The sequence below is a fragment of the Alligator sinensis genome, unplaced genomic scaffold (assembly GCF_000455745.1).
Source record: "Alligator sinensis unplaced genomic scaffold, ASM45574v1 scaffold1542_1, whole genome shotgun sequence".
NCBI lineage: Eukaryota > Metazoa > Chordata > Crocodylia > Alligatoridae > Alligator > Alligator sinensis.
The window spans coordinates 467,485-478,357 of record NW_005842452.1 but is presented as its reverse complement, the minus strand read 5'-3'; the positions used below and the strand labels follow the sequence as shown (position 1 = coordinate 478,357).

Sequence of the window (10,873 nt, the reverse complement as noted above, 5' to 3'; positions counted from 1 at the left end):
GGCTGTCCTGGGGGGCGGGTGGGCAGGGGCGTGCACAGGGTTAAAACCGCTGTCTGACTCCACTACACACCATACATCTTCATCAGGAGACCAACCTCTTGTCTGCCGCTCTTGTGGGGGAGGGAAACACCACACACTCAATTTTCAACCCCTGCCCCCTCCTTTTATTTCCATGTTAAGGCCAACACAGGCAGCCATCCCCTCCCATAGATCCGTCCTGTTGGAGCATTGCAGCCCCCTTGCCCCCGAGAGCTCTCCACCTTGGCTCTCTGGCTTCCTGGCTAGTTGAAATCTGTCTGTCACTGGGTGACTGTCCGATGGTTTTAATTAGGACTGTTTTCCTCCTTTTGTAGGCCTATACCATTCAAGGACAGTATGCCATTCCACAGCCAGATGTAAGTTTTTTTTTTTTTTTTTTTGTTTTGTTTTTTTTTAATTTAATTTTTATTTACACTTCTTGTCTTGAAATCCCCTTCTCCCTTCCAAAATTTTCTCGGGGCTTTTCTCAGCTAGCTGTCAGCTTTGGTCCCAAATCCAATCTAGTCACTGAAACCAGGACAGGGCCCTTTGACCCTTAGCCCTTCCTGTAGCCAGTCATAAGATCAGATTCTTCCAGCTCTCTCCCAGGACACATGCACACACTCCCTGAGCTGGCCCTTTCACAGAAGCTCAGGCTGCCCCCTCCCCCTTCCAAGCTGCTAGGAAGCAAAGCCCATGAAAGAGGAAGCAGAACAAAACATGGCTCGCTGTCATTGGGGTTCTTGGGGTGCAGACCCCGGTATTGCCGGCAGAAGCAGGAGCAGGGCCACGTGCTTTAGCAGTGGTACCGGATGCGGCATAAAAGTTTCAGGTTGCTTGTGGAAGGGGGAATGACTCCAGAGCTGACCCTGGCTCTTACTGGGCTGTAGGATGCTCCAGGGCTGTCCTGGCTGGCTATACACCCATCACCCCCACTCATACCTGTAGGTGCAGGGGCTGCTGATTTTGAGGGCAGGGCTAGTCAGAAGCTCATCTCTGCTCGTGGCAAGCTAGAGCAGTGAGGGAGGGGTTTTGATGCTAGGCGAGGCAAGAAATGGCTAGACTGGCTTAGGAATTGCTCTGATTAGAGAACAGAACCCAATTCCATCCTGGTCTCCCCCTCATGACCTCCCTCTACCTTGTGGATGCTTGACCCCCCCCCCCCCCCCTTTCCACCCCAGCCTTGAGCCTCTCTTTACCCCTCTCCCCTTGCCTGTTTGCTTCTGTCCTGAGCCTTCTGAGCACTATGCAGCCGCCCTCACTCTCCTGGGCACCAGGTTTGGTGCTCTCACCCTAGCGCTTTTCTCCTCTTCACCCCACTCTTCTGGGAAGGGGGCTACTTACCTGGCTCTCTCCTGTTTGCCCTCTTCTTCCCTCCCCTCCCCCCCCCACTTCCCTCCTGGGGGGATGGGGGAGGGGGGGTCTCCTTTGCATGCCACTGCAGGGTCTCTCTGAAATGCTCTTGATTCCTAGGTGTACCCTGAGTCCCCACCTACCTAACGTCAGCCCTCTTCTTTCTCTCTCTCTCTCTCCTCCAGCTGACCAAGCTGCACCAGTTGGCAATGCAACAGTCACACTTTCCAATGTCTCATGGCAACACTGGATTCAGTGGTATGGACACTCGGCTATTCCTTCTGTAAGCTAGCGTGGGCCAAAACCCAGCCCGGGAACTGCTGCTTGGCTTCTCTGTAACGCAGCCTCATGGCATCATCTTCACTTAGGTGTCTTTTAGCCAAACCAAACAAACCCCGCATCAGGTAACGCTTGTGTCGTGGTGCCGGGGGGGGGGGCCCCCGTCGCTGCCAGCGCCAGTCCGGGTGGGCAGCTGAGGGCTTTAGAGGTATAAACCAGGCAGGATCTTCATGCTTCTGTCCTTCACCCCATCCTTCACAGCTCTGCCAATGCACCTCGAGCTCCTGACCTGCAGCCCCCTCTCTCTCCCCTCCGGCTATTCCAGTCCTGAGCAGACGACTGTTTGACTTGTGCCAAATTCGCTGTAGAGTTTAATAAATGTAGCTGACTATCCAGTTTAGGGCCATAGGGTCGAGACCACCAAACTCATTTTCACTTGTATCTTAACAGGCATTGACTCCAGCTCTCCAGAGGTGAAAGGCTATTGGGGTAATGATTAAAAAACAAAATCTGTAGTATTCTATTGTGTATTAATACTGAACACAGTCTGCGGGTCCTGTCAGATGCTGCCAGCTATGTGCAATGAGGGGTGGCAGGGTGGGGGCAGAGGGCTGTAGGTACTGACTGGCTTGACTATACCCGCCTGGATGGAGGCAGCTGGAATCTGCAGTGGAGAGCAGAAGCTTTTGACACAATCAGTTGGCGTTTTAATCCCTCCAGAAAGCAAGGGGGCTCAAGATGGCCAAATCTATTAGAGCTGAAGTGGGAAGAAGGGCGTGAGGGTGGGCTGGGAGACAGCTGTTCTGAAGGAGCTGCTAGGCTTGATGAGCGCAGCCGGACACTTCAGTAGAAGGCCCGTTGCATCTCGTCTTGTTGGCCAACTGTTGCTTTCCAGGGCAGTGAGCAAGACTTCCCTGCAACTAGGAAGGCAGCTCCCCCAGTGCCATGTAGCAAAGGGCAACAGCTAACTGCAGCTTGGTTTCAACTCTCGTAGCCTCATCGGTGTCAAACAGGGAGCGGCTGGGGGGGCATCCTGGCAAGGGCATGCTTGGCCCCATCTGTACATGCTGAGCAGGCGAAGGACACACGGCTCACCTGAGTGGCTGGCATTATAGTGGTGCCCTGCTGGGGTCCTCAGGTTGGGATAAGGGTGGCTTCGAGCTTCCAACGCTGGCAATCAAGTGTTCTGGTTCCATCGGGCACTGCCCGGAGCCCACGCAGTAACGGCGCACTGCTCTGGGACTGTCCTGACCGGAAGGAAGAGCCTGAGGGGGCAGACCTCTGGGACCAGGAGTGTGGTGGGGGCTGGGGACTCATGCGGGGGTTGAGTAACCTCTCACTGCTTGCTCTTCCCACCCCTTCCACCCCCTTCCTTCTGTGTAAAAACCTCAACAATGACGCCAGCGGCAAATGCTGGTTCGACTGGTCTGCTCTACATCTGCCTGCGGCCCCCACCGCATTGCACTGAGCATGTCCTGCTCTCTCTCTGTCTTTCAGCAGGTTTGGATGCCTCTGCTCAAACTACTTCTCATGAACTCACCATTCCAAATGATGTGAGTATTTCCCCCACCCCAGGCTGCAAGGGTGAGGGCTGAGAGATGCAGAGTTCAGTCTGGCAGCTGCTTCTGGATTCCAAAATAAATAGGCCCCATCAGCCTGCCTGACCGTCAAGCTCTTTTGATGCCCTCAAGTGAGGGAACAGCACGTGTTACCTACGCACACGATGATTTAGGAACATGCCCTTCCTTTTTGGTGTCCAGGGTAATCATGATTGACTGTTCCCTCTGTAGCCTAATAGGTTCAGCCCAGCTGCCCTGCAGTTATGTGGCATCAGCTTTTAGTAGCTGGGTTTGTCTTCCGTGGAGTACCAGATGGTGCTCAAGACATGGTGCGTGTCTCTTGGAAACCCCAGAATAAGGCTTTGACAGTGCCTCAGTTTCCCTGCTGAGTAGCATCTCCCTGGGTGTAAGTTGAGGCTACCGGGAGGTGGGCAGTGAGCCTGAAGCTCTCATGCTTCTCATGGGGGTGGCTTGGACTGCATTGCGCCCATTTCTAACTAGGGATGTTCTCTCCCATAGCTGATTGGCTGCATCATCGGGCGTCAAGGCGCCAAAATCAATGAGATCCGTCAGATGTCTGGGGCACAGATCAAAATTGCCAATCCAGTGGAAGGATCTACTGACAGGCAGGTTACCATAACTGGATCTGCAGCCAGCATTAGCCTGGCCCAGTATCTAATTAATGTCAGGTAAGTCTCCGAGTAGCCGGAGGGAGTGCATGTGGTGGGAGGGGGAAGGGGGGGTGGGGTGCACTAGTGGGCGCAGCAGCCAAAACTAGGGCAGCGTTGAAGTCTCTAGGCAGCTCGCCCAGCTGCACTGTAGCTCCCAGCAGTCACTCGCTTCCTTGTATTTAAGAGTGGAAATGAGATGAGCTTTTCCCTGGCCCTCCCCATACTGTTTTTGTGTTTTGGTTTGTTTTTTTGTTTGTTTTTTTTTTTTTTCCCCCCACCCCTTAACCTACCCACCTGCTTCAGCCCCCTGCTCCCAACAGTGGAACTGCCTTTTAGGGCACTGCTAAGCAAATGGGATTGAAGATTTGAATCAAGGGGGCTAGGATGAGCCGGTGCTTTTTCATGGAGCACTGCGAGAAAGTTGTTCACTAGATCCATGTCCTCCTAGCTCGGTGATTCTCAATCAGGGTGCCGTGGCACCTTGGGGTGCCGTAAATGCTGTTCAAGGGTCTCTCTCAATGTCAGTATTGCTAGGTGTGCAAAGGGATTCCCAAGATGCACCCAGGGGGTTGAGAGAAGAGTCCAGAGGGATGAAAAAACCCATGTCTCTTGTGGTCAGAGTTCTGCGTGACAAACTTCTCTATTTTTCTGTAGGCAAAAAACTGAGTGAAAACTAAGAGCTTATGCTTTTTCCAAGGGGTCCCATAAATCTTAATGTTGAGAACCAGCCTCCTAGCTAATAAATAGGGCTGAGGTCTAACTTAGGGCAGAATGAAGCTTCTGGGGCTATGAGAAGGCTTCTAGTCAGGATAGACCTGGCTGATTTTAAAGCAACCTACTGCTTGACCTATGCCAGTAGCTGCTTGACAGGGGGATCCTGAGGGGTGGCTGGCAGCAATGCTGAGAACTGAGACTAGGGACTGTAGTATTGCTGTGGAGTCCAACCTCCTTGCATAGCAGCCCCCAAACCCCTAAACTCTGCCTGTGGGGAGAGGCACATGATGAATTGCAAGCTCGCAGCAGGTATGAGCTCTCCGCTGAGCTCTGCAGTTGGGTGGGCGGGCACCCATGCTGCAGCAGGCTGCTGTAGGCTCCCCAGCCATGTCCTTCCCCCTGCGCTGTGCTGTCCGCAGCTTGCTAGGCAAGCAGGTGATCTCATAAGGCGCAAAGCATCCCCTTCGCTGGTGAGGTCAGCTCTTTGGGGCGTGCCTGGCTGGCTCCTTGCCCACCACGCAGCCTGCTGCAGTGGAGTCCTGCCGCAACGCAGGCTTGTGCCTGGCTGGGCAGCGTTGGAGCCTGGCTTTGAGGCTTCTTGCCCGCAGGCTTGAAGTGATGACTTCTGGCAGTGTCCATCCAGCCCCTGGCTCTTCCTGGGCTTCTGTGGACTGTAGCCTGGGTCCTGGCTTAGTTGGTGACAGTGGGTGGGCTGACCGCAACACTGGCCAGGCTTTTGATCCTAGCTTGGAGGAGATTCTTGCTACCTTGACACGCATTCCCCTGGATGAGGAAAACCATAGCGCTCTACCTCCCAAATCAGCAGCATTTGCAGTGAAAGGCAGTAACCTACTTGCAGGTGCCCTGATGATCAGGTTGAGGCCATGGCCCTAGCTTGTATGCTGCAGGTAGGAATAGTCCAGTTTTGGGTAACAGGAGGACAGGGGTCAAAGAGCTAGCTTGTAAAGCAGAGGGGGCAGCAGCCTATTGAAATAGCCCTCACTAAACAAGGTAGGCATGGGTAAGTGCATTCTTGATGTCTGACCAGGAAAGTTCAGATGAGTTCCAGGGGCCATGATGCTACATTGCAGGCCTAGCTGGTGTCCTGCAGTGCTCGCATCCCCCAAATATGATAGCATAGCTGGGAGGTGGCAGAGTCAGGGGGCCATTATGGCCCCCTTCCCTGCCCTGTCGTGCACAGGGCTCTGACCTGCTGGGGATAGTCCTGCTTACTGTCCACAAACACAACCAGGGGAAATGCAACTTGTCACGACCAACCCTAGTCTAACTTGCCTGTTTTATGCTCTTAATCTATCCAAATGCCCCTGCCTTTACTCTGCTGACCAGCATTACCATAGCTGAGGCCTGAAGCTGTGACCATTGGACTGTAGAGACCAGACCAGTCCTGAAAGTACTTGGAGGCATCTTTTTACTCGAAACAGGCCTCCAGGCTTGCTCAGCTAGCAAACAAGAGTGTAGCTTGGTAAGGCTGCCCTGACCATCCACGCAAGGCGCAGGGCCTGTAACCTCAGTGTAACTAGCACACATGGAGTTAATGCTGCAGTGCCTCGACGTAGCTGCTGTGCTGAGCTCCCAGTTGTAAACCCGTCCGACTTCTTGCTGCCTTTTTGAGGACACTTTGAATAAATAGAGCAGTCTTCAGTCCCAGTTTCCAGGGCGCTGGGGCGGGTGGGGGCGTAGCAGGGTGCTGGCTCAGCTGAGGTCGTGCCGTGGCCAGCCCTGCTCCCCACGTTGTCAAAGCTAGGCAAATTTTTTTGAAGCTGTTTGTCCTTTGCTTTTCTGTGCTGTGCCCATCCACCCACCCGTTCTTTTGTTCCTTTTTTCCTCTGTTACAGTTTAGAAAGCGCTAAACCCTCCTCCCAGACAGCCTCCGTCACGATCCCTGATCACCTCAGCATCAACCTCTCTCAACCCTCCACCCCTTCTTCTTCTTCCTCCTCCACCACCACCCCCTCGCTCGCCACCGCGGGGGTCTCCGACGCACCCTCCAGTCTCCCCAACCCTCTTCCGACCGCCCCTTGTGTCTCCAGTCTGCTTGGCATGAAACCCGTCCCTCTCCTGGCTCTAAATGTTGTGTCTGCTGCTAAGGGTGCCTCCACCACCTCAGCTGTGCCCTGTGTTACTAACAAACTGAAAGCGGAAAAGCAGAGATTTTCTCCTTACTGAGTGTCTGCTTGTGACTTAGCGGAACAGCAGATTGGTGTCAGCGTGGGGATCCCGTAGAGGAGACTGGAAGAGCCTTTTTTTTTCTTTTTTTTCTTTTTTTTTTTTTTCTTACTTCAGAAGTGAGCTTGTGATTTTTTTTTTTTTTTTTTATTACTATTTTTTTTTTTTTTAGAATGGAGTGGTTCTCTCTTTCTGTCTCTTTCTCTCTTGCTGGTGAGCTTCAGTGAGTCAAGAGACGCTCAAACAAAGTATTCTAACCAGTCCTGGAGCCTAGTGATCTGTCTTTTAATTCCTTCTCAATTTATATAGTCCTAGCCATTGCTTTTTAGTAGCTTGTTTGCCTTGCTGCCCGAAGACAAAAGCTTGGGGAGGGGGGGAACTGTATCGAATAAATGATTCTCGCGTCGCTGCATCTTTCTTTTTGGCCGAGTCGCGGAAGGGGCTATTGGGCCTTGCTGTCACTTTTGATGTCTGTACTTGTAATAAAGTTGCCACGGTGAGAATCTGCGCTGCTCTGTGCTGACTAGCGAGGGCTGAAGCCCAGGCATTCTCCCCCTGGGACAAGGAAAACCCACTGCCAACCCTTGCTGACACCCAGTTCTAATCTGGATTTACAAAGGACCCCCCCCTCCCCCCACCCCCCCCCCCCCCCCCCCCCCCCCCTGGGGTAGAGCCAAGCTGTGGGGATCACCCCCACCTCTGCCCTTTTGGGTGTGGAGAGACATTGCTGGGGCTCCAGTGGGAGATGGTGGGAGCTGCCTCCTTCCCACTGGTCTCAGCAGCCACTAAAAGCAAGAGCTGCTGGGCTCTGTGTGGCAGGGAACCCAGCGGTTCCTAGATCCAGACTTCTGACAGTGCTTGCTCCCTAGGGTGGCAGGTAAAGGCTCTGCCCAGTGCGACCTGCATCTCCCCACCTCCCTGAACCATCCCCTCCCTGCAGCCCTCCATGGGAAAGCAGAACAGCTCCGCGAAGCTTGAGGAGTCCAGGGCAGGGCCTCTCTTGCCTGTGCCCTTGTGCTCATGCTGGAGCTGTACAGGCAGGTGCCCTGATGGAGCCAGCTTAGTGTTGCCTGGCAAAGGCTTGTGAATAGTTGGAGGTGGGGGGGCTGAAGCTCCTTCCCTAGAGGGCTGGTGCCTGTCTCTGCTCCATCAGGCATGCCCAGGAAGCTGCCATCTTGCAGTCCCTTGAGTGGCAGGACAGTCTTGTGCACACAGCCACTTCTTTTGCCCCAAAATGGGCCCCAGACGCCTACCCATCCTGGTAGGACTCCTTCCTTCAGCGGTGGGGTGGGGAGCTGGGGTGACCCCTAGCTCTTCCTCTTCCCTCGTATGTGCCCCTTTAGGCCCTGGCCTGTGGGCAGGGCCTGTCCCAGGAGCCTAGTGGGGTAGAGATTCCCTTCTTTCTCACCCCTCTCCTCTGCCCAGGGCATATCATGTAGCCTAGGCTGCTGCCCTCACCCCTCCCGATGCTGGCTCCTGCAGGGTAGAGGTAACTGTGCTGAGCTAAGGAATGGCTGGAACTGGCTAGCTTTTGTTGCGACTCTGGAGCCAGTGTAGTAGGATTTTTTTTTAATTTTTTTTATGGGGTGTGGGGGGGCACATGGCTTTCTCTAGCAGTGGAGTGGCATAGGGCTCCGGTCCTGGGTGGTGGGGGGGTGGTAGTTGCTGGCTCAGATGCTGAGCCCCCCTGTACAGCCCTCCCCTCTGCAGAAAAGGAGTTTCCAGGAGTAGTGGAGCTGTCGCTGTTGCCCTCTGTCCATGTTGGGTACAGCTGGTCCCTGCTCAATGGGTCCTATCTTGTGCTGTGGCTTTCCAGACCCATTGGCGCTGGCTCGGATTCTGCCTGGTCAGTCCCTTCCCTTTCTCCTCCTCCTCCTCCTCTGGGGCTGAAAATTGGCTCTTGGCAATCTCACTTCAGCTGCCTGGCTTGGGCTGGGGCCTGTGATTTCTGTAACCTTGGGCAAATTACTTAGTCTCCTGATCCAGCTCCTGGCTGGGCTGGTGCCTTGATATGGTGGGTGGCAGGTGGCTGGCTGGGCTGGCATGGGAAATGGCTCTAGGCCTGGGAGGGAGTGTTCCCACAGGTCTCTGCTGCTGGAAGTTCAGCCTGTTTGGGGCTCTTGAGTCTGCACCTTCCACCCAGGCCTGGGCCCTGCCAGAAGCCCCCATGGATCAGAGTCCCCTGCTCTTGGCATCCCACCCTCACCCACTTGGAGTTAGGGCAGAGCTGTGTGCTTGGCGAGGCTTTCAGGGCATGTTCCTTGGGGTCTGAAGGGGAAGCCCTATCCTTAGAGGGGAGGCAAGGGGGTCTGCTGATGTTGCAGCTACTGACATCTTCAGGCCAAGGCAAGTCTCCTGGCCTGACCCTGAACCATCCTGGCACTGACCCTTCAGTTTCTGCTCCTCCAGCCTCCTTGCTGCTTGCTGTGGCTCTTGGGCCTTCTCTTAAGGGTCTGGAGTCCAGCAGCTCCTTGGGGGAAATGTCTAGGGGTGAGGGCAGCTCTAGATCCCCTGCCCCAATGTAGCTGGGGCTTCAGTCCTAGTGAGTCCCAACTGCCTTTGTCCAGGTTCCTGACATGGTTGGAGGAGCTGAGGCAGGGTTGGGATGGGGAGCTCTGGCTTGTGCCTCATTTTGTTCCTATGTGTATTTGGGGGGGGGGTTGTTGTGGGGGGGGGGGGTGGTCTGTCTGGGCGGGGAAGGTGTCCACACATGTCCATTCCTGTTGGGTCCGATTCCTGCCTTGTGGCTGCCTTTTTGGGTGAGTCCTGGAGTTGCGACTGGCCTGGCTCCCACAGCACAGCCCCTGTCCCTGGCTCTTTCCCATAGGTGGGCTGGTCCAGCTCCTTGTGGCTGGGAGCCAAGCACCCTTAGTAGGGTGAGGGGGTTCATGGGGAGCCCCCACCACCATTCTCGTGCCCTCAATCTCTTTTGAGTGCCAGGCAAGCTGCTATGGCTGGGAGTTGGGGCACCCTGGTCCACTGAGCCTGGGAGGGTCCTTCTGCCCCTGGGCAGGGGTGGGGCCCCATCCAGCCCCCCATGCTCCCCTTGCTCTAGGGCAGCTACTGGAGACCAATTAACCATTGGAGAGCTGCACAGTGGGGAGGCAACGCATCCACATCTGTGCCCCCAAGGTGTGTAGACCCCTGTGCAACACTGGGGTTGCATGTCCTGGAGGGTTAACCAGGCTGCCTCTCTCCATACAGCACCTAGCACCCCTGGCCTCTGCCATGGAGGCCGCACAAACGGGCAGACTGGGGGTAGGGGCCTCACCCCAAAATCGGCTTCCCCATCTATTTTAACCCTTGATTTGCTCTCATACTGAGCCGGCCGTCATGCCTCTGTTTTATTGCAGGCTTTCCTCGGAGACCGGTGGAATGGGAAGCAGCTAGAAGAATGCAAAGGCTTCCCTCATTACCCCTTCTGCTGTTCATCACCATGATCCATCTGTAGTTTGGAAACAGTCAGAGTCCAGGTTTTAACTAGTTTGTAAATTTTCAGTTCTACACGCTTTCCCCATCCACTCATGATCCTTCCTTTTTTTTTTTCTTTTTTTTTTTTTAATTGCAGCGTTTTAATTCCTCTCTGTTCAGCTGTTTAAAATGCTGAGAATCCATCCCTTTAGTTTTGTAAGCTTTCCGCCCCCCTCCTTTATTTTATTTTATTTTTTTTTTTCCTTCAGCTCACCAAGTTTGTGGTTTTTTTGTTTTGTTTTTTTTTTTTGTTTTTTTTTCTGTTGATGTCAAGAAATGTACGAGTGGAATATTAATACGTTTCCGTTTAGTTCTGTAATGTCAGGAAAATTTTTCAAAAAAAAAAAATAAAAAGATGGACTGGAGCTTTTCCTTGTGAATAGAACCTGGAGGATATTTTGTTAATGGATCTGCTGTGTCTCACGTCTTTCTTTAGGGTGTGGGATACTGAGCTCGGTTTGCCCTGAGAAATGGGTCTGTTCTCCCACTCGCTGGGGGCTAGTGGGGGTTTGGGTGCTCCTTGTTCTACTCCCCGGTAAATCCCTGTACAGCAGCTAGGTTTGACCCACTTCTAGACCCAGGGGAGTGGCCTGGCCTTAACTCTAGTAGGGAAGTGGAGGT

General features: G+C 53.9%; 1 protein-coding gene across 16 annotated transcripts in view; it reads left to right on the top strand.

Moving 5' to 3' along the window:
- Nucleotides 1-10,661, top strand: part of PCBP2 (poly(rC) binding protein 2) — an 18,721-nt gene extending 8,060 nt beyond the window's left edge. For 2 of the 16 annotated variants that reach the window (XM_006030579.3, XM_006030574.3), the window contains 6 exons: nucleotides 354-395; nucleotides 1,557-1,629; nucleotides 2,101-2,139; nucleotides 3,148-3,203; nucleotides 3,729-3,898; nucleotides 10,135-10,661. In XM_006030579.3, the coding sequence (XP_006030641.1) occupies nucleotides 354-395; nucleotides 1,557-1,629; nucleotides 2,101-2,139; nucleotides 3,148-3,203; nucleotides 3,729-3,898; nucleotides 10,135-10,171 (417 nt within the window). In that variant the 3' untranslated portion in view covers nucleotides 10,172-10,661. Of the gene's footprint in view, nucleotides 1-353; nucleotides 396-1,556; nucleotides 1,630-2,100; nucleotides 2,140-3,147; nucleotides 3,204-3,728; nucleotides 3,899-6,450; nucleotides 7,367-10,134 lie in introns of those variants that run through there. The other 14 variants (XM_006030581.3, XM_006030578.3, XM_006030575.3 and 11 more) reach the window with 13 other exon arrangements.
- The last annotated feature ends 212 nt before the right edge of the window (nucleotides 10,662-10,873 follow it).